General features: G+C 37.3%; 1 protein-coding gene across 46 annotated transcripts in view; it reads left to right on the top strand.

Annotated features, from left to right (window-relative positions):
* The window catches only part of PTPRD (protein tyrosine phosphatase receptor type D), an 834,341-nt gene that overhangs the window by 715,909 nt on the left and 95,485 nt on the right, over nt 1-22,947 (top strand). For 27 of the 46 annotated variants that reach the window (XM_019815913.3, XM_045043800.1, XM_045043802.1 and 24 more), the window contains 2 exons: nt 4,262-4,303; nt 4,809-4,906. In XM_019815913.3, coding sequence (XP_019671472.2) covers nt 4,262-4,303; nt 4,809-4,906 — 140 coding nt within the window. The remainder of the gene's footprint in view (nt 1-4,261; nt 4,304-4,808; nt 4,907-22,947) is intronic. The other 19 variants (XM_045043815.1, XM_045043819.1, XM_045043816.1 and 16 more) reach the window with 1 other exon arrangement.

Below are 22,947 nucleotides of genomic sequence, written 5' to 3'. Positions count from 1 at the left end.
TCTCACAGACCCATATTTATGTACATGGCACCACTCCTTCAGGATGTTAAGTGGTATAAGAGACAGTATGGCATAATGAAAAATGTCCTAAATGAGAAGTGACAAGGTCTAGGATCAAATCCTCCACGTAGCCTTAGTTTTACTAATAGTGATGACCTTGTGAAGTCATTTTCCTAACTGATAAAATTAATATGGAAAGGAAGAAGAAATAAATGAACTCCCAAGGGGTGACCCATGCAGGAAGTATACATTGTCACACCCCACCATACACACCTGATGTCTAGCCCATGGTCTTGTGGATACAAGCATGATGTTACTCTCAACCTACTTGGATTTTAATTTACACGAGAAAGGAACATTTTGCTGTTTTAAAACAGAGGTCACAATTTAGTTAGCCAAATGTGGCCTGCAGAGGTCCTGTCTTTGACTCCCACTGGGTTTCAGCAAAATTTTGAGGCAACAATGAAAACATATCATAATCTGTGTTTGCAGTTGCTACTAAAAACCTGAAAAATCTTACCTCATGGCTCTGCAATTCTCCCTGGAAGATATCGACTAGAGCTGAATAGTTTGACCCTTGTACAAGTTCTCCACAATCTACACCAGCCCTAAACATGACCCTGACATTGAGACTGAATGTCAGTTGCCATTCATCTCATGCATATTTTTATTTTGCATATAATAGAAAAATATTCTTTTCTAGAGCCTCCTTTGAAAGTAAGGAAATGAAAGACAGTCATAGAAGGCTGCTTGCTGCAAGGAAATGAGTATGAGTGCATTTGTTTGTGAAGGTGTTTGCTATGCCCTACCTTGTCATCTTCAGTCATTTACCTTACCAATCTGTCCCCTTCAGCCCCTGAAGACTTTGCGCCCTGCTTGAGAAGATTGTAACTGCCATTCCAGAATTAATACAGTAGTAAGATGCCAAAACCACTTAAGATTTTATTTACTAGATGGACTAATGCATGAAGTCATTTATCTTTTCTGGACTTCAGAGTCTTCTTGTGTAAAATGAAAATGCTGGGCTTAAGTGATCTCTAAAGTACCTCTCAGCTTAAAATGCCATGGTTTTAAAGTTCCAGTTCTTATAAGGAAGCCCTCATGACATTACTATCACAAATATGTATCCTATAAAAATTAGCCATCATGGCTTTTCCTCCAACCTAAGGCAAATTTCAGTGACTACATCCATTTTTCATGCTGACAGAGTATATTGTGGATATTATGGCTCCAGAATGAGAACACTGTTCAGTTTCAACGTGTGCCTTTAAAGTGCACTTATGTTGTGCATTTGTAGCTTTGAACTGATAAGGTCATGACCCTGGCAAGTCCTTATCAGCTGTGAGCTGCAATTCAAGTTCTTTGCTACTAATAATAGCTAAAGTATTAAAGCATGCTCAATAGAGAATCAGAGCAAATTCAAGGTATTACTGAAAAAAAGCATATTGCATTCTTGTAAACTCCAATAAAATTTTTGAGTGGAAAAAAATGAATACATGGAGTTACAGCGCCCCCCCCCCCCCAACAAGATAATTTCCATTGGACTGGGAGCCATGGCTTCAGAGCTTTAAAAAGATCAACACCTGGTTCACACCCACAGAGATTCTGACTTAATTGGTCTGGTGTGTAGCCTGGAAAAAAGGAATTTTAAAGCACCTCAAATGATGCTAATGTAAAAATTCTTTTCTAATAAAATATTGGTTTGTAGACTGTGAGAAATACCCATGTTGCCCAAACAAAAGATTGAAAAGATACTATAGTGAGGTCAACATCACAGTTTTCTTGGTGTCTGCTTATCTATTCAGACTCTAACATGCTTGATTATATCATATTAAATTGTTTCCATGATGGACAATGGAAAAGTTTGGGAGGGAATCAAGATCCTTGGTGATTCTTTCCTGGTATGAGCTGGAGTTTCATGTTAGAGGAATTTCATCCTTGATTTATTACATAGCATAATTTTTATGATGCTGTTTATTTGTTTCAAATACATAACATAGCATCATACTTTTTGGTTAGCTAAAGAAAATGGTATTGAATTTAAATAATTCAAAAAGTAGACAATTCAATTGCATGCATTTTCTGTTTTGTAGAAGTAAATGTTCCTTAGATCTCAAAGAGAAGTTACAAGAACTTTTAGAACCTTTGCCTGTGAACTGTGTAGAAGAGACCCTTCTCTGTTCCATATGTTTAGAAATCCTATCTACATGAGGTACAAGTGGTAGTTATAAAGAAGGAAGTGACTCCAGAATTTACCTAGCTCTGCGGTTTTATTTTACAGATAAAAAAAAATGAGGTTCTTGATAATGAGTGATTTGTCTCTATTAGGAGATGGCAAAACCAGAAAGAGAACTCCTACCCATATTCTAGTCTAGGATGTCTTCTCCTATACCATCAGAGTCCTACACGTTCTCCTCCCCTTCCTGTTGAAACATCCATTCTGGCGTTTTTACTTGTCAAGAATTTTGGTGCAACATAACACATACTTATGTGTCTTAAATGATAGTTCTTGAATGCTAAGGTATCTGTATATTATATATACGTCCTGATTTAGAAGGTGATGAGTCAGTACAGGCTTACTTGCATTTCTGTATAACCAGCTTCCAAAGTAAATATGTTGATCACATCTTTGGTTGATTATTATGGTCTTCTACTGCTGTTATACTAATACTTTTCCCATCTCCAACTGGCTTTACTTTTTGCAGCTTTGAGCAGTAATTCAGTCCCCTACGCCTCCCTGATTGGCTCTGTGTCCTCCCTCTCTAGCCAAACCACCACTCAGTCCATATATGATAATAACTCTCTCCCACGATTCGCTCGAAAAGGTCTAAACATCTTTGTCTCTTTATTTTCTCTGTTGAAGCACTGTAATGGATGTCCACATCATTCCATTTCCATTTCCAGATAAGCCTAGAGTCTCTTGTGCCTTTGCATTTCCATTCTTGTCATTGGGGGTGCCTCATCTGGATAAGATCACTTTATTAGACCACTGTCACACATCTCCTCCCTCTACAAAATGTAAATTAGTTCAATTCTACCATCTATTTGGAAAAGTTCCAGAAATGGCCTCCAACTTTTTGATCCAAATACACAATTATATCAGCAACAAAGAATTTCTACTTCTAAGCCAACTCATTTTTATTGGATCTTCCACCAAGATTTTAGTTGACTGGAAGCCATAAATGCTAAAACACCACCTATCATAGCACTGTGCAAAAATGATGAAATTGTCTAGAAGAAGCAAAATAGTTTTTTACTTACCAGAAGTATTGATAATTTGGCATTTGAGATACAGGAACTTACTGGGTGGCTTTCAGTAATGGCACAATTCCTAAACTGCCCATAAAGTAATCACATGTCATGTTGACTTAATGGTCACCATTCCATAGCCTAACACCTTCCAGAGAGTCTCAGGACAGCAGAATGTCAACATGGCCTCCAGTTTGAGCTCCTCCCCCATTCCTTTTCAGTTTCAGAGGCTTCCCTGGGGGCATGCTAGTTCAAGTTTTTCTAGCCAGCTGGAATTTGTATCCATAAGACATGAGTCAGCGATGCTCTCTCATGGTACTTATAAAAAATTCATCACAAAGAAATAAAATGTAAATCACATGAAAAGCGAGAAAACATTGGAAAGACCCAGGAATCACCAAATTAGTGATAGATTATTTTTAACGGAATCTGTGAAACTAATCTCACTTCAGCTGGCAGACGGAACTAAGACGTGCCGCCCCTGTCACTGCTTTCTTTCTTTTTCCATCCTCTTTCACTCCTTGTCCTTTGACCATTTGCTCACTCTCTTGCATTCATTTCCCATTCATGGACAAAGATGTTTACACCTGAAGTAGATTGTAGGTTTGCTGGGAGTTGAAACTTGGGGACCTGGGGCAAATACCATAAAGCTGTTAGTGTGTGGCCATTTATAAATGTCCAGGTGAAGGCCACGGCCCCAACCTCTACAATCTGCTACTAGTGGAAACATTTTTGAAACTCAGTTTGGTGTCTGATTTTGTCATCAGTGATTATCGTCTATGAACTGTGGTGCATGCCATTCTTTGTGCCCATGTTTGCATGTGAATGTCAATCACCTTCAGGTATGTGAACTATTAAAGCGATCTTAATCAAGTCACAATGTATAGTGAATCCTGTAAAAACATGTAGTGTTTTTATCAGTCCTTTACAAAAGTATATCAGACTATCCATTTCATTTTTTTTAACAAATCCGTTCTATTTTATTTTATTTACATCATCATTTCCTTTGCAGGTTCAGATGATTCCGGTTACCCTGGTAACCTTCATTCTTCAAGTTAGTTTTCCTTGATTATGCATAAGTCATTTTATGTTTCCTATCAAGCTACTACTCTTTCCCTTTTAGGCCTTTCTCAGTGTCTGTTTTCTTAGTTCACTTTACACCATTTAATTCCACACGATTTCCATTTCATACAGTGCAGGAGAAGGAGTTTGAAATGACATAACAGTCATTACTCAAAGCAGAAGTTGACATCAAGCCTGACTGTCAGTTTTCTCCGCTAGCTAACTGCATTAATTCATAGCACAATAACGCTTTCTTTTACACTAGGAGTGTTAGTTTGGGGATCATGCTTGGTGACTTTTCATTTGGCTACAAAATTCATCCTTCCAGAGCATGTCCTGCTTTGAGTAACCAAACTATCTGCCTGCTTCCTCACATTAAACATCTTTACTACTCACATGTCTTCAGGCCATTTCTAACTATAGTATTCTCTATATTTTGGAATAGTTAGCATCGTTTTCATTTGTTTTCAAATGTGTTTCTTCTTTCCTTTTAATAGGTATGGCTAGCCATCCTCCAATTCCTATCTTGGAACTTGCAGATCACATTGAAAGGTTGAAAGCAAATGACAACTTGAAGTTTTCCCAGGAATATGAGGTATTTCAGTGTGTTTATACTTGACAATAATTTCAAGAATTGCCCCCCTTTTCTTTTTGACCATATTGTTAAAAAAATAACTTCATCAGTGCTTTTTCTTTTAAATATGACTCCAAATAGGATATAAAAGTTGATAACAAATAGGCGACTGAAAAGTGTCTGTACAATCAATATAGTAGTTGCCCTTTTAAAAGGTGTTTATATTCGGTGTTAATGAGGTTGATTTTTCTTTTCTGGTTTTAAGTTCATATACTATATTGTATTGATAAGCTTCCTCGTATATCAGATAGGTGCCAAATATATTGATTCATGGCCAGAGGCCTCCCTGAAAACGCATGATGACAGGGAGTAAGTTGATATTTTTCCATACACTTAGTTTTCCATGGCCTGAAAACCCTTTAATTATGTCCATGTTCATGTCCATGTCCATGTATGTGTACATGATTTTACCCTTCAGCCTTAAAATAATGCTAGAGTTAATATTAAGATAGCCATATGTTCCTGGAATATTGCCTATTTTTGAAACAATGGTGAACTGAATAGTATCTTAAAATTTCAGAATCCTTATAGATTCTGTGTGAATGCTTGATGAAAGTGAATGAAAAGTCTTTGTATATTTGTGTGTATTTGGATATTGTGGTATTTATCAAGCAGAAAGTTTTAAAATTGAATTTTCTGATATTCCCCAGCGACAGGGACTCATACTGAAACCAACTCATGAATTGATAACTGAACCATCATTATTCTTTTAGGCCAAGTTTGACTTAGCATAAGATTAAAAAGTACAACTCAAGCCTTATTGTGCCAAATAACAACAGACTGTTGGGTGCCTGAGCAGTCCAAATACCACCATGAAGAGTTTCTACTGATTTACCCAATGGGAATCTTAAAACACATCCCTGTTATCTCTCTTGGTTTCTGTTGTATCAACTCTTTTCTTTCTCAATATTTTATTTAAATTCCATTTAGCTAACATACAGTTTACTGTTAGGTTTAGGTGTAGAATTTAGCGATTCATCACTTACCTACAATACCTGGAGCTCATCACAAGTGCTTATTGTATCAACTTTAAATGCAGCTGTTGGACTAGACAGCTCTCAGTCCCTACCAGTCCTAAGATTCTGTCCTTTCAGTGAGAACTTCTAAGAGGGGCCCCAAGCTCTAGTGACTACATGGATATTAACTACATGAAGAAGCTCCATGTAAGAGAATGTGGAGCAGTGGGATCTGTGGTAATCTGGATATTTGCATGGACTTTCTGAAGTCTTCAAATCTTCAGTTTTTGATTATTTTAAATTACTATGCTGACTCAATAAAATGTGTCAGTAGCCCCATGGTCCTCCAGCTTTAAACCACTAGCAATATTTGCATCACTCAAACAATCTCAGTTGTATCCATGGTCTACAGTAACCAGCCTCCTTTAAAGTGGAATTTCTCTAGAAATACTACATGTAAAGATACTATAATAATACTCATTGAGGGGTGCCTGGGTGGCGCAGTCGGTTAAGCGTCCGACTTCAGCCCGGTCACGATCTCGCGGTCCGGGAGTTCGAGCCCCGCGTCGGGCTCTGGGCTGATGGCTCAGAGCCTGGAGCCTGTTTCCGATTCTGTGTCTCCCTCTCTCTCTGCCCCTCCCCCGTTCATGCTCTGTCTCTCTCTGTCCCAAAAATAAATAAACGTTGAAAAAAAAATTAAAAAAAATAATAATAATACTCATTGAGCCATTAGATCAGAAGTGCTCCTTGAAAGTAGTTATGAACTGCATGCTGCCAATGTTCCCATTAAAAACTCCCCTAGTAGCCGTTGACATGATAGCCCACACTGACTTTTCACCATTTATCATGACGATGGTCTATGATTAAAGCTCCCTGGGCATGAATTGACTCTACTGTGCCTTAACAGCCATGAAGGAGATAGTTAAGTGTTGTATTCATCTGTGATAATGGGATAAAGACCTCTATGTAATATTTTAGGCCACAGAGCAACATTATGACAAAAAAATTATTTCACTTGTTATCTTTCATACAAATTTGAATAGATTTTTTTTACTAGCTTATAGTAAAGAACATGAAAGAAAGACAAGGCACATTACCTTCAAACATCTAATTATTTTGGCACAATCCCTATGAATTAATGATTACTCAGACTTCTCAAGAGGCATGAAACAAAATTTGCTACTCTGACTCTAACACTGAAACAGAGGTTGAAGACATGGAAGCTGTTTGTACTTATTCTGAGGTCAGAATAGGAGGAAGTAGGTTTAGATTATGGCCCAGTGTTTTTATATCATGTGAGAGACTTCCTTTATTATAAAGAAAATTGGGCTCAGACATTGGATTTAATGATAGCTGGAGGAAGGGACCTGAGAAATTAGTAGCAAGAGCACTGTATATTAAAAATAATTATAAATACTTACAGTTTTCACTTTCTGATATGAGACTGTAAAGTTTTACTTGAACTTAAGTAGCCATGATTTGAGGATGACATATAGAATGCAGGGAATAAAGTTCTCCTGAAAGTTGGTATCACTCTCAAAGCCATCACATTAGCTGGTGAATCTGTAGACTGATACAGAATAGTAGGTATAGATCTTACCAGACAAAGTCTTAGCTAATGACTGTGAAAATTTTGGAAGTCTAATTAAAATTCATATTCTTGGTCCCAGCACCAGAAATGCTGGTTTAGTAGGTCAGCCATGATAACCAGGGATGTCTGTTTTATTTTTTTTTTAAGTTTCATTGAGTTGTGACTGACATATAACATTGTACTAATTTGTAGTATACAACATAATGATTTGATATATGTATATATTACAATATGATTACCATAATTAGTTGAGTTAACATCTATCACCTTACATTTTTCTTATAGGAACTTTTAAGATCTACCTTTTAGCAACTTTCAAATATAAAATATTGTTAACTATAGTCATCATGTTGTATATTACACCTCTGGGACCTATTTATAACTAGAAATTTGTAGTTTTTAACCACCTTTAACATTTTCCCCTATCTCCCACCTGTTCTCTATTTCTATAAATTTGTTTTTTTAAGATTCCACATATAAGTGAGATCATACAGTGCTTATCCTTGTCTGTCTGGCTTATTTCATTTAGTATATTCCCCTCAAGTTCCATCCATGTTGTCACAAATGGCAGAATTTCCTTCTTTCTTTATGACTGAATAATAACCCAGTGCATATACATGCAATGACCTGAGCTGAAGTTGCACGCTTTACCAACTGAGCCACCCAGGCGCCCCTGTTTGTTTTTTGATACTTAGTTGCATGAGTTCTTTGTACACTTTGGATAGTGACTCCTTATTAGATATATAATTTTCAAATATTTTCTCCCAGGGAATGTCCATTTTAAAAGAGCACTTCAGGGGACTTTGATGCAGGTGCTCTGAAGGCTTCAATTTAAGAAACATTATTGGTTTAGGATAATATATGACAGAGCATCATCCTCCAGCCTTCATTTCACCATCCCCTGAAATGGCAAATAAACCAATGTATAAGATTCATTTGACAGGCATCACAGTCGACATTACCATTATCAATATCATAGACATAAATCCTATTTGTAGTAGACTCATTGTAAGTCACTACAGCTCCTACAGTCTGCTTAAGGGGGGGAAAGAAGACTTAGCTTTATTTATTATAAATTATCTACTTATTATGAATTTATTTTTTAGAAATTGTCTATTATAGAGCCAAATGCTAAAAATGTAGCTATGCTTCAAACACTGTTGTCTCTAACTAAGGTATTTTGGAGATCACCCAACATCCTCTTTGAAATTTTTATATTTGTACTTTTTATCTGGACTGACTGCATTCTTCCCATTGCATGTGCCAACTTCTTTTGTTTCTCCCACCCATGTATAGAAAATGTGGCCTTTGATCATATTTTCATTAACAGAGAGTCCCCCTAAAGAGGCAACAATTTTCTTTCCAGTAAAATTCCAAATGTAAGAGAACAAACTCTGAACTCCAATTGACTCATTTTGTTGTGGAGACAAACATGAGGACATAGCTGCTAGCAGTGCACCTATTTAGATCTTGCTTCTTCCTTCAGTTCAAAAAAAGGAAGTTACTATGGAAAGGGGCTTGTGAGCTTGGAGGAGGAACCAGTAATTATCCACCATACTGCCACAGGAAAGCACTATGCTAAGTTCTGGGAGGAATGTAGAATTTATAAGAAACCTTTACTTCCAGGAAGTCTAGAAGGCAAAATTAATGTGTACATGCAAAAATAATAAAAAGAATACCAAGTTGCTAATTCGAAATACTAATGGAATGCTTTTGGGATTTAGTAAAGATCAGAGTGAGATGAGAAACTGGGCAAGGTATTGAAGAAAAGGTGGTACCAGTAGTGGAGCTAAGAAAAGGAGTGAAGAGTATTTTGTGGTAGGAAAGATCAAAGGCACTTTCAAGGATGCTCTGGACTTTTACATTCAAAGTGTGGACTACAGAATAGCAACATTAGCATCCCTGGGAGCTTATTAGAAATGCAGATTTTTAGGCAGTATCCGAAACATACTGAATCAGAATCTGCATTTTAACAAGGCATCCTGGTGATAAGTTTGTATAAGTATATTTGGAGGTGGGGGAAGCACTAAGTACACGTGTTGTGATGGATCAAATTGTTTCTGGTGGGGAGTTGGGTGAAATGAAGTCAGGCAATGAACAGGGGCAAGAATTGTAATGAGCTTTCATTGCCAGACACCATTGGCAAGGCTGGGGTGGATTGATGGTGGAAAGAATATGGACTTTGGACTCAGACACATTTATATTCTGATTTGAACACTTGGTATGGCTGTAACCTTGCATAATAATGTAACCCTATGAGTTTCTCATGTGTAAAATGTGTTACTATGAGAATTAGAGAATATGTATGCATATTTGTATGAATTTCAATACATACTTGTAGGGTGTGTGTGTGTGTGTGTGTGTGTGTAAAATAAGGGGCTCAATAATGGTAGCTGAAAGGTTGCACTAATTTTACGTAGCCAATGAAAGATTTTATAGTGAAGTAATTGTTTGTATTTATTTATAAATTAATAGTGTTAAGCTCCTATCATACCTACCATCAAGTACTGTACTTTCTCATTGAACAGGCCTGTCAGTGCAAAATTATAATAAAATATAATCAGTCCTATGCCCAAAGTTCTTCAAAGTATGATGAAAATACAGAGCACACTTACGTGGTGGTTTCTTAGGAAATTAATCTGTCATCCATGTACATAATGGAAAAAAAAAGAAAATGGAGACAGGAAGAATAATTAGGGGACTGTATATCAATTCTTACATGTTCAAATTATTTAAGCATGCAAATATTATTGTTAGAAATGGAGATGTTTGGGGAAGCTGGGTGTCTCAGTTTGTTAAGTGTCTGACTTCAGCTTGGGTCATGATCACGTGGTTTGTGGTTGGGCCTGGCATCAGGCTCTGTGCTGACAGTGCAGAGCCTGCTTGGGATTCTCTCTCTCCCTCTTTCTCTTCTCCTTCCTGTCTCTGTCTCTGTCACTCTCTTAAAATAAATAAATAAACTTAAAAAAAGAGAGTTGGTTCACTGTTGAGTGGATATATTCACCCCATCCCCACTAGTCAAGACCTCAACACAAAGGCATCCCAGTGGTCACTAGCAAGAAAAGCTACAAAGTCAGAGAAGATGTGAAACCATCTCCCAATTTGGTCTTCAAGTTGCAGTTCCCCATAGAAATAATCCCAATATCCATACTGTACTTCAGGTACATTATAGACTTCATACATGGGTTGAGATAATAACCTCTTTTTAAATATAGTTACAACTGCACAGTTTCTTCCAACTTCCTAACAGCTGACTTACAAATAGATGTAAGTAGTTATCTGCCATCTAGCCTCAAATGAGTGATAACTATCTCTCTCAGTAATGTTATCTTAAACATAGATATTAAAACTACTCTGAAGAGCAGTCTTTTTGTTGGATCAGAGCAGAGTGAGAAACTGTGCTGCTCAGAAGGCCTACCTTTGACCTCTTCTGTTCTCACCATAAAACCCAGTACCAGTGTCTTTGCTACCATCTGTGGATGTGTATTATCTTTTATCTCAGCACTCAAGTGTCCTCCACCATTTAGCATCCAGATGGGCTGAGGTTTTCTTCCTGTACTCATGGCAACACTCTCACATTTCCTGTCTATGCAGATGATAATAAGCCTCTTATCTGAAACATTCCAGATATTGGTGTCCTGTCTTTCTGTTTTAGTAACAGCATGTATGTGGCACCTTTGTCTAGAAAGCTAAATTTTTCACAATACTCTAGTGGGACAGGTAACAGAAAAAGATAGAATATTTCCTTCATGAATAAGGAAATATATCAAGACAGTGCCAAGACATATAGAGATATCTAAAAATGCTGCTTATATCATATTTTTACGTGCTTAGAGCTGAACCTCTGTAGTTGAACCCTTTCATCTCAGGGATAAAGAACAAAGTTGAGAAAGGAGTGACATGCCTAGAACGTGGCTGAACCAGATCACAAATTTATTCCTTCTTTTTTCTTTTTAAAGTTTATTTATTTACTTTGCGAGAGAGCAAAATTGTGAGTCAGGGAGGGATAGAGAGAGAGAATCCCAAGCAGACCCCCTACTGTTGTCAGCACAGAGCCCAATGTGGGGCTCGAACTTAGGAACTATGAGATCACGACCTGAGCCAAAACCGAGAGATGGGTGCTTAACTAGTAGGCCATCCAGGTGTCCCAAATTTATTCCTTCTTATTGTTAAAAGGACGCTGTGCCTCAACCTATCTGCTCTAGAGACCTAAATATTTTGCTGTTTTCTTCTTACTATGGCCTGATTTATAGAGCCCAGAAACCTAAGTCCCCAACTAGATCAGTATTTATACTAAAAATTTCCATGAAAATATCATGGTTACCAATTTGTGCTGCATGACTATCCCTGGGAAAACCCAGTGGTTTTCCCGACATGCTTCCTATGACATTTATTTTCTCCATAGTTTCTTCATTCCCAGAGGTAAATATTACATTTCTTTGTAAAAGGACAAAACTGTCATCAAAGCAATAGCCACAAAAGAAAATATTTCTATTTTCCCAAGGAATAGGCTCTTGGTATATTTGGCCATGTGTGCCACAGTGCATCTGTCGGCCTAAAGCATTCATTACTAAATGTTTCATAAATCTCCAAGCATTCATAATGTAGAACCACTTGTCAGTTCTGCTTTCAATTAGTTTATAATTTATCTGTAAACTCATGAGGATGGACATGCATTAGAGCATTACACAGATACAAATAAGAAACCAGACACACACAGATGATTTTTTTTTCCAGCTTTGAAGGTACTGAATTTTTTCGAAGTGGCTCCTCCGACTTACTTTTCTGAAGGAAGAAAGTAGTAGATGACAGAGATCTGTTTTCATCTCTCTCTCTCTCTCTCTCTCTCTCTCTCTCTCTCTCCTTCTCTCTTATTTTTTTTAGTTCATTTATTTATTTTGAGAAAGAGGGAAAGTGGGGTAGGGGCAGAGAGAGAGAGTCCGAATCCCAAGCAAGTTCCGCACTGTCAGCACAGAGCCCGATGCAGGGCTTGAACTCATGCATGAACCATGAGATCATGACCTGAGCCGAAATCAAGAGTTGAACACTTAACCTACTGAACCACCCAGGAGCCCCCTTATTTTCATCTCTTAGGCAAAGTTGAAGAGTGGAATAGACCAAGCAAAAGCCTTAATTTTTAAATATTGATACATGAGCCACATGAGATAATAGTTTGTTTTTTAATTTTGAGCAAATATGGTAGCTTGTGTGATGTAATGAGAAAAATAAATGATTTCATAAAATGAAAAGTAGTAAGAACTACTACTTTTAAAAACCACTACGTTTTTTATACTGGGCTGGGTAAACCAGCTTCCTTCATGGGGGATGAATGGCTAAGTTTACTATTCCAAACCACAATCTCCTGATATTCTAGGATCAGGGGCTTGGGTGAGGAAGCCGTTACCTACATCCTTGAGTACGCAGCTGTTTTACTGCCTGGGCCCAAACCCCTCTGCCTGCCATTCAGGGCCCTATGACCAATTGACCTCAATGACCAATTGAGCTAATAGTGAGAATAGGGTGGCACAGTGGCTAAGGACATAGGCACTGGATTCCAGCTGCCTAAGTTTGGCTGCTGGATCAAGCTGTATGACCTTATGTGAATAACTGAACCTCTGTTTTACTTGTTTCGTGTCTGCAAAGGAACTAATCTTAACACCTCATATGTAATTAAAAATAAATGGATACATATAAAATGCTTAGCAGAATCCCTGATAAAAGTGCTTAGTAGTCTCAGTAGCTATTATTTCATTAAATACAGGCCCATCACTTGTAAGATGCACATCAATTTCAGAGATGTTAAAATGTGAAAATAATGTATGTATTAGACTCAGTGAAAACCTGGCCTCTTCCCATCCCTTTCATTGGTCAAATCCATAGTACTTGGTTGAATTCAATAAAATAAACAATACTAAAGGAAGAAAAAAGAAAATTTGCTAATTTGGTGCACTGTAATTGGCACTTACTATGTTGCCTTTTCTTTTATTCTGATCATTCTTGGTATTGGAATAGAAGCTTCTCCTGGTCAGGTGTTAGGCCTTCCTTGTGTGCTGCTGGCCACCTGGTGGGAAGCCCACCACTGGGCATGCAGCAGATAATTAACCAAAGTGTGTGTCTGGATCGATTTCTAACTAAATTTACAGTTCACAGAAGCTCTTTGTTGTGATCAAAATTGCTAGTACCAACAACAGGAGTGAATAGAACAAAGAATGTCTCTCTGTAAAAAGAGCTGCTTTTCTCAGTTGACATCCCCACCTGATTTATCAGCGGTGAAGCCTTATTTTCAGAACTTTTCTCTCAGAAAATAGACTGTTATTATCTTTAGACAGTACAGAAGTGAATACATTTTAGTACAGACCCCTCAGATTTAACTCAAAAGTACCTACTGATTAAACTCTCAGTACAGTTTTTATAGTCAGGATGGGCCTCCCATTTGGCAATCCGAGAAGATGGAGGGGGGCCGGGGTTGGATCATAGCTAAGAACCAGCATCACCGAGTAAGATATAAAAGTACAGAGAGTCTCTTCCCAGCTGGCTGCCATTCTGCACCTTGTAAACAAATCTGGTAGGACACAAAGAAACAGCAGCTCCCCTCAGAAGAAACACATCCAAAACCAGGGTGTGTCTATGTGTTTATAGCCTTTTAATCTTTTTGAACTTGTGTAGTTGTTAGAACTCAAACTTCAAGCAAATTCTCAAGTTTCGAAACTTATTTGTATTTGAACTTTTAAAATGTTCCTGTTCCCACTATCTTTTTTTAACCTCAAATATTTTTTTCCCTTACTAACCTTAAGCTCCATATGGTTTATCCTTGATCCTTTTATTTATTTTTTTCTTCTGGGAGTCATACTCATCTCGGGGGAATGTCCTATAACTCCTGTTTTGTTTCTCAATCCCTGTTCTCATACAAGTTCACCATAACTAATTGGCCCTTGACCATTACTGGACATTGTCCAAATTGTCTTTCCACCTGCTCCCATGTGGAGCCCAAACCTCTCAGGAAACAATTAATCCTGAAGTGTTTCTAGTTCCAAAACAAGCTTTCAACTTCAAAGAAACTATATCAAGAGAAAAAAAAAAGGCCCATTTTCTGAGTTTTGTTTTGATTTTAAAATGAAGTTGGGGTTTTAGGGCCAGAATGATGTCCATGTGGAGGGGAACAGTATCAGATGCTGGGGGGAATGTCAGAAGTCAAGAAAACCGGGGCTCATATTTGGACTCTGCCAATTAGTCACTATGCTGTTTGACCCTGAACCAGCTACTTCACCTCTTGTAGCCTTGGTTCTCTCTCACTTAAGATGAGAATATTAGCATCTACTCATAAAGTTGTTATGCAGATGAATATATTTCAGGCACCTGACCTCTTTGCCTTTCTGTACAAAACAGGCACACAGGAAACACATGTGGCCCTCAGTATTGTGAACTTTACACTCGTGACCTACCAATTAGTCATCTAATAACACTACATTTTTTCCATAAGTTGTTTTATTTGCATAACATCCCGTTCTCCTTTTTCCAAAAATGGGTTCTATGAAAGCAATTAGAAGGTGAGCAGTAATGAAAATGGAAGGTGGTTATGATGTCTGCAAAGTTCTTTTCGTATTTTGTTTGTAATGGAATTTATGGATATTAAATCCACACTAAGTACCCAGTAAGACTCATTTTCACTGAAGAGTAGAACCTGCCTCAGGTCTTTGCTGTGAATCTGAATGCCCCTCGACAAGCTGTTTAACTCCCCTGATTTCAGTTTCCTTATTTATAAGAGAATCAGTTAGTTGGAATGCCTTCATCTGTTTGATGAACACTTACTAGAAAGTAAAAAAAAAAAAAAAAAAAAAAAAGGTCAAGAAGTAAGTTTTTCCCTGGATAAGTCCATAGTTTTCTAAGACATAGTGGGTGATGGTTGGAAGAGGAGGTTTAAGAAGGAGCAATACCTAGGAGAGGCTTCTCAGAGAGCATGTGAGTTGGAATCAGTAAAGTTTGCTAGGACCAAAAGGCCCCAGTGTGAGGGAGATTGACACACAAAGGCATGGAGATAAAAAGGGGCATGGCTTGTTCAGGGGACCCCAATGTGTTCTGTGCCTGTCACTGCAATGTCTGGGTCATGCTGCTCAGAGGTGAGGTGAGAAAGGTGATTACATTCTTAAAAGGCTGGGACACCAACACTGAAGGGTCTGCACTAAGTGATCTCAAAACTACTCTCAAATCATGGAAATGATTTCCTGTTTCTACTCCTAAAGCCGTAAGTACTCCCAGGGATCAAATGAATGCATCTGTTTGTATGTCACTTCTGAGTACAGCTTTGGGGAGAATTTTAATAATGCTGCTAAAAGGGATTAGGGCAAGGAGAGCCTATCACTGCCCAACAGAATAAGAATGTCTTTACTTGTTTATGTATTCAGTGTTTAGATGTAATAAAAGTAGTGGGAATATCATTTGCCACGATTTGTCTACTGTGACTAAATAATTTGCCATTCTACGTGAAAAGTAATTGTTGGGCATGCCACCATGTTGGGGAGAACAAAGAGGATAAAAGGGACAGTTGTAAGCATTAAGACAGTACATGAACCTGTGGATTTAGCAATGCCTTGGGAATCTGTTATCACAGATACAGCGCTTGGAGTATTTGGCTTTAAAAAGTTTAGGCATATGGTATAATCAGAACTGTGTTATTTCTCACTTACCAAGTAAGTTTCCTTAATGGTGGGCATTCATCTTTCATCCAAACTCCAGTCAGAGGCTCATGGAGATTCTTGATTTCATTCATTCCTCCTCCCCTCATCCACTCCCCCTCATCTCTTCTTTCCTCCCCCCCATCCCCACTCATCCCCATCCTCTCCTCCATCCCCTCAATCTCCTTTATCCTCTCCCCCTTATCTCTCTCTTCCCCTCTTCACCCCATGTTCCCTTTCCTCATCCCTCTCCTCCACTCCTGCCTGCAAAATATCCCTTCATACCTTCTTCTTTAGTATTAAACTATGTAACATTTAGTATTAAATCTTAATTAAATTAAGTTTTAATTTAATTAATTAAATTAAAGGTGGTAATATTGCCTAGCTTTTCTGTAGTGCTTCACAGTCTAGAATCAGCTTTATAGAGACAATAATGATAACACATGTGTTTAGCACTTAATATGTGCCAGGCAGTCTTCACGACATGTTACATATACTAACTCATTCAGTCCTGCCAAGCAGGTGCTATTAGTACCCCCATGTTATAAAAGAAGGGACTAAACCGAAAGAGAGAAGCTAGGTAATTTGTGAAAGGTCATGCAGCTAGTAGGTGGCAGAACTGGAATATGAACTCACATGGCTTGGTGTCAGAGTCATATTCTGACCACTATAAATAGTTCCCTGTGATGGTTCCTTCCACAATTGTTTTCATTATGGTCTTAAAATAAAACACATTTTATGTGATAATCTATTAAGGTAGTTGTGTAATATTCATGAGTATTTTCTGATTCCAAATAAGATGTGTTGATTCAAATTTCTGATTGATATAATTATATTTTATTTTTGTTTTTCAATATCATGGACATTCTTTAAAACAACAAAAAAGGACTTGGTGTCTTTTGGGTAAGAGCTTTTATAACCAGCCTTCCCCTTCATGTTCTTGTTTATTTATTTATTTTTTATTTAGCAAGTTTAAAGATGATGAAAGATTACAGTTTATACCTGAAAACAAATAAACTAGCACTGCACTCTAACCTTGTTGAACATAGACATATGTGATTAGTTGGAATAGAAATCCTCAATCCACCAGGTTGACTCAATGAATTTTCTTATAAAAGATGACTTCATGTGTTTTCTGATCTTGACCAATTTCCTAGGAAAATGAGCTGGAGAGAAAGCAGAAGCAGAGGTTGGAAGGATTGAAAGGTCTAAAGACTCAGTCTTAACTCTCAGAGAGAATAATCGGTATTGACTTATTCTTGTCTTTTAAACTGTAGACCAGAGTCTACCTACTTGTTTAAAATTAAATATTGGGGCTCCTGGGTGGCTCAGTTGGTTGAGTGTCTTGCCTCTTGGTTTCAGCTCAGGTCATGGTCCCAGGGTTGTGGAATTGAGTCCCTTGTCAGGCTGTATGCTGAGTGTAGAGCCTGCTTAAAATTCTATCTCCCTCTCCCCCTCTGCCCCTCTCCCCTACTTGTGTGTGATATCTCTCTCTCTCTCTCTCTCTCTCTCTCCCTCTCTCTCTCTCTCTCTCTCTCAAATAAATTAAATTGGGGATTAAAAGAAGCAAAACATGCTGGCAAAATGCCTTCCTCTCTGCATATCACTAGATTCCAACTTTATTTTGATAAGACCCATGATGAAGGGAAAACTTGTTCACTACGATACACTAAGCTTCATAAATATATTAAAATGATATAAAGTGACATTTTGCCTTAAGATTTTTAAGACATTCTTTCATCTATGCAAAGTCCTATTTTAAGTTTCCACAACTTAATTTCATATAAAAGCTGCTAAGTGTTTTTAAAAGATAGAAGCTATTACTTCCCAATCAGAAGTTTGCCGTATTTCAAGTTGACAGGAATATACAAACTTTTTGCCTATATACATTTACTTCCATTAGTTTCAGGGCCCATTGTAGTTGTTTTGTTTGTTTTAGCTCAAGCTTTTATTTCTGTGAAATTGAACAGTATGTGAAGTGGCATATAATTTAATGAGCTGGATTGACGAGGCAGAAGTTTAGCATCAGATGGGTGATTGCACTAGGTAGGTAACCTTTGTAGATTCTCTCTCTCTCTCTCTCTCTCTCTCTCTCTCTCTCTCTAACCCTGGGATTCTGGTTCTCTGATTATTATAAAACACGTTAAAAGTAGATGTTATAAAGATGAGGTTCTGATGCCAGGTTTCCATTTTTGTTTTCTCATTGTGATGATGCCTCTACCCCTTTCTTGAAAGCTTAACTCCAATCTCTTCTATTGGTGTTCTATAACTTGGGAGTGCAGACATGGCTGAAGTGATTGAGAAACCATAATTAGGATGGTTAATGAACAGTGAAATGCTACCTCCCTTTGTATCAACAGCAGTTAGGGTGCTGCATTAGCAAAGGTAGGAGAACTCAGTCTCATTCCCCCCCCCCCCCGCCATGGTAATTAATTGACCTCCTTGTCATCAGCTGAAACATGAGGAGAATAAAAATTTTCAGCCTAAATATTGGAGTTGGTGGGTGTTGCTGTGCAACTGGGCATTGATTTCCTTTTTTGTTCCTTTTCTATTCCTTCCGTATTGATCCTCCCTGTCACAGCTCAAGGATTCTCCCATTATCTTACAAAAGAAAAAAAAAGCTGTCCTAAAGTTTCAGAGGTTTAAATTCTGTGTCATAAAGTTTCCACTATGGAGTTATATTTGAAGATTTCTAAAATCTTTGAATCTAGTCCAGCCCTGTTGTTTCACTGAAGAAAATACATTTTCTGGGAAGTTTACCGATGTGGTTGAAGTCATTCAGCCAGTTTTTGTATCTAACATTATGCAAAAGTTGATGGGTTTTTTTAGGTGGACTTGCTAGACAAAAACAAACTGATGAATACAGGGGAAGGTTTTCTGAAACCAAAACTGTAGTCATCCATGTCAAAATTAGGTTAACTTGAAACATCGAAGAAGTTTTGCTTTCTATATGAGAACCCAAATAGGTAGCTATCCATGATTGTGATAGAGGTAATTTTTATTTACTGACAGGAATAGTGATTCCTGGCAAAAAATAAATGTATTTGATATATTTCCATGTGTTTTTCCTTATCATTTATTAGGATACGATTAATGGGTTATGAATTTCACCATTTAAAAGTGTACAATTCAGTAGATATACTTTAGATATGAATATTAAATGGGCATATTATAAAGACTCAAGAAGACCACTAGGCTTTTTTCTCCTACATTTTGACAAAGATTTACCTTTCTTTTATTTGCATTGTTTTTAAACCACTGATGGAGGGAACTAGTGATACTGGGGCATTGTTTGAAATTGGTTATGTCACAGTCTGGGGGTAGCTAGAGCATGGAAGGCCAATGTTACAGGTGAGACAAGTGCCTGTCACTATGGGGAAGATTTGATTTGCTGTTTGCTGTACTTGAGTCGCTGATACTACAAAGGATTGCAGTCTTCATTTTACTTATGAGTCTCCCACTATAATAATCCAGGTTTCTTCAGGGCAAGGAATGGATTATTTTTATTGGGATATCCTTGTGACTAGCAAGCTAAATATTTCTCAAATAAATGGACGAATAACATTCAAAAATGAAGCAGGAAACTGGTTTGCTCTTTGTATCTCCCTCTTCGCAAGCATAACATCATATCGAGATGGACACCATTTATCAACCCATGAATAAAGATGTTTCAATATGTTATAATGTTACTGTACTGCAGCAGAGGTCCTGTGGGGACAGTCCTCAGGACAAGGAAGCAGCAACTTGATGGGCAATGGTTCTCTAGGTGGGGAATCCACCTTTGACTTTCCTTGGTAGGCCTCCCTGGGACAGTGTATTAGGACAGAGCAGAAGATCAAGCTTCCTGCTAAAGATTCTGTGCACAGATAAGGAAGCCCTTCATTGCCCTGCCTGAAAGGAAGCAGCAGAAGAATGCTGATTGCAGAACTCACTTTTCTATGCTCAGTCTATGAAGAAAAATGATCTGGAGTATTCATGTCTCAGGGCCAACTCTAAGGGGAAGAAAAATCACCTTTCCTCAAAGCTAAAAATCTAGCAAGTTTCACACACACACACACACACACACACACACACACACACACAAATGCTAGTAGTTTCAGTATTTATCTCCCTGCTGCAGTTTTATCATTAAAATATTTGCATGAAAAGAACATCTTTGTTTCCTCAAGATTTCAGCTGCTCTTGCTACTCATTTGCTCTTGAAAAGGGATATAATCTTTTTGTTTTTGATCTGTAATCATTTTACAGCAACCAATTGTAAAGGATTATAATTTTCATTAGAGAATAAACAAATGAACTCTGTGAGGCAAAGCTGCTCATTTCTTCCAAATATCACTGAGCAGAATGGAGGGCCAATTATAAAACTACTAGCTACTTCTAAAAAAATTTTCCAAAAACATGAATGTCCACTTCTTTAGAGGTCTCTTCTTTCCCAGCTTTGTATTCTGTCCATCTCATGCAATAACCCTTTAGTGAGTTCTTACTATAGACCAGGTACTTTACTAGGCTCTGGGGGGGGGTACAAAGATGAAGAATGCATAATCCTTGCTCTTGAATTCTGAGCCTAAAAGTTCCTTCAGTTTTTAGGTAAACATTAGGCCAAAGCTGCACTAAATGGATTTTGTTGGCATTCCCATATTATGCCACTATAAGTTTTACTCCAGTATAATGCAAGTTGGATTTTGGTCTGTACTTGTTACATCCGCCATGTTGAGATTTTTTTGCTTTCTAATATCCATTATATTCAGTGATTTAGAAATCCAGTTAGAGTGCTAGCAGTTATCTAAAATCTGTTCTTCAAAGTCTAAATTTACTAGTTTCTTAGACAGAAAAAGAAATCCTTAAAACTTGTAGCACTTTGGACTCATTTTAGAGAAAATTTCTATTTTTCTTTCTCATATTCTGTTACTTGAGTTAAGATTAAGGAACAACATTTGTTCTTTATTATGTTTCTGTGGCCAAACGTCTGAATGTTTCTCTAGGCTATGGGAGCAGTTATCAAGCATAGCATTTTGTGTTATGATATCAAGCAAAATTTTCTAACTGGATGTAGTCTGTACATTCAGAAAGAAATATGAGATGCTCAAATATCATAGAGATCTCCCGCTCTCTCTGTTCTTCCCTTATTAAGAATCATTGGTTAAGGTAACCTATTTGTATTTTACTATTTATATTGATAAAAGAGGTTTGTCTGTTAGAATATTTTTTTATATTTGTTACTTTACCCATATTGCTATTTATATATTGTTTGTCCTCTTTTTATTTTGTTTGCTGTCTTGTTGAATTATCAAAGGAATGGGGTGCCTGGGTGGCTCAGTTGCTTGAACATCTGATTCTTGATTTTGGCTCAGGTCAGCATCCCAGGGTCATGGAATCGAGCCCCATGTCAGGCTCCACGCTGAAATGTAGCCTACTTGAGATTCTCTCTCTTTCTCTCTCTCTCTCTCTCTCTCTCTCTCTCTCTCTCTCACTCTCACTCCCTTTGCCCCTCTCCCCCACTCACCTGCTCTCTCTCTCTCTAAAATAAAAATAATAATAATAAAATTTAAGAAAGTATACTCTCAAATTGGCATAAATGAGACTTATGCTGCATAAAGCAAAGCTATAATCTAATAATTATTCTTTTTTAAATAATTATCTTAATAAACAAAAGGTATTTTAAATGAACTCAAATGTAATTATATTTCTTTTCCAGAATAAAATTCCACTTACTTTTATTGAATAGCTTTATTGATAATATTTTCAATTTTGAACAAAGAGAGACATTTTTACATAATACTACTTGTAAATAAACATAAACATACTACTTGTAAATAAACAAAAATAGGGTATGCCAATTCAAATTTTTCCAACATTGGCTCTGGGAAAGGATATTTTTATTCCTCCAACACACTCTAGGCTATATTCAATTTGTGCAACCTCAACAAACTATGGCTTAGCCAGTGGGTTATTTTCAGTAGTCTTGATGATCAATACAGATTTCAGTAAAGTCAATGAATTTACAGCAGTCAGCGTTATTGAGGAAGATAATCTGAAGAATGCATCAGTCTATTGCCATCAGGTTTAAAATTCTGTATATATTTTAGGACTCAACTAAATCAGGGAATGAAAGTATAATTATAAAAGAAATGAGTTTCCCAATTTCAAAAGACATTCATGGGAAATGAGACAAAACTCTGAAATTGTTAAAATAACATCTATATATTTTATTTGCACCTGGACTGGGCTAGCCATTTATAGACTACAAAGATATAGTAGACTGTATTTTGTTCAGGAATTTAAAATAGAGTTGAGGAGTTAAGGAATTATCCGATGAAAAGTTTATGATGATTTTAAGCAGTTTTAAAAGAATAAATGTTATAAGTTTAAACCTAACTGTGAAATAGATGGTCCACACTGTGATAACATGGTGGTAGGTACATACAAAAGCAAGTGGCAGAGGTCTCTAGGTACAAGTGGATTAGGACTATGGAATTTAAACCTTGAAAGAAAGGTAGGATTCAGAAAAACAGAAAGGATAACAACGTTCTCTCCAGACTAGCAATATTCCAGTGTGAAAAGGTCAAACTTGAAAACCGCTGACATGGGCAGACTAAAAGGGAACAAAGGGCTGGAATTTAGGAATATCCACTAAGACTGACTGCTGCCAGTTCAACTTTTATATTGAAGTAGTATGCACGCTTAAGAACATAATACGGCAATCCCTGACTTTAAATAACTTTAAGTCAGTACAGGAAACAAGACAATGTAAACAAATATGGGGCAAATGTAGAAATGCTCTGG

The sequence above is a fragment of the Felis catus genome, chromosome D4, assembly GCF_018350175.1.
Source record: "Felis catus isolate Fca126 chromosome D4, F.catus_Fca126_mat1.0, whole genome shotgun sequence".
In the NCBI taxonomy this organism is placed as follows: domain Eukaryota; kingdom Metazoa; phylum Chordata; class Mammalia; order Carnivora; family Felidae; genus Felis; species Felis catus.
Note: the sequence above shows the minus strand (reverse complement) of the source record. Positions and strands in the feature narration are given on the sequence as shown.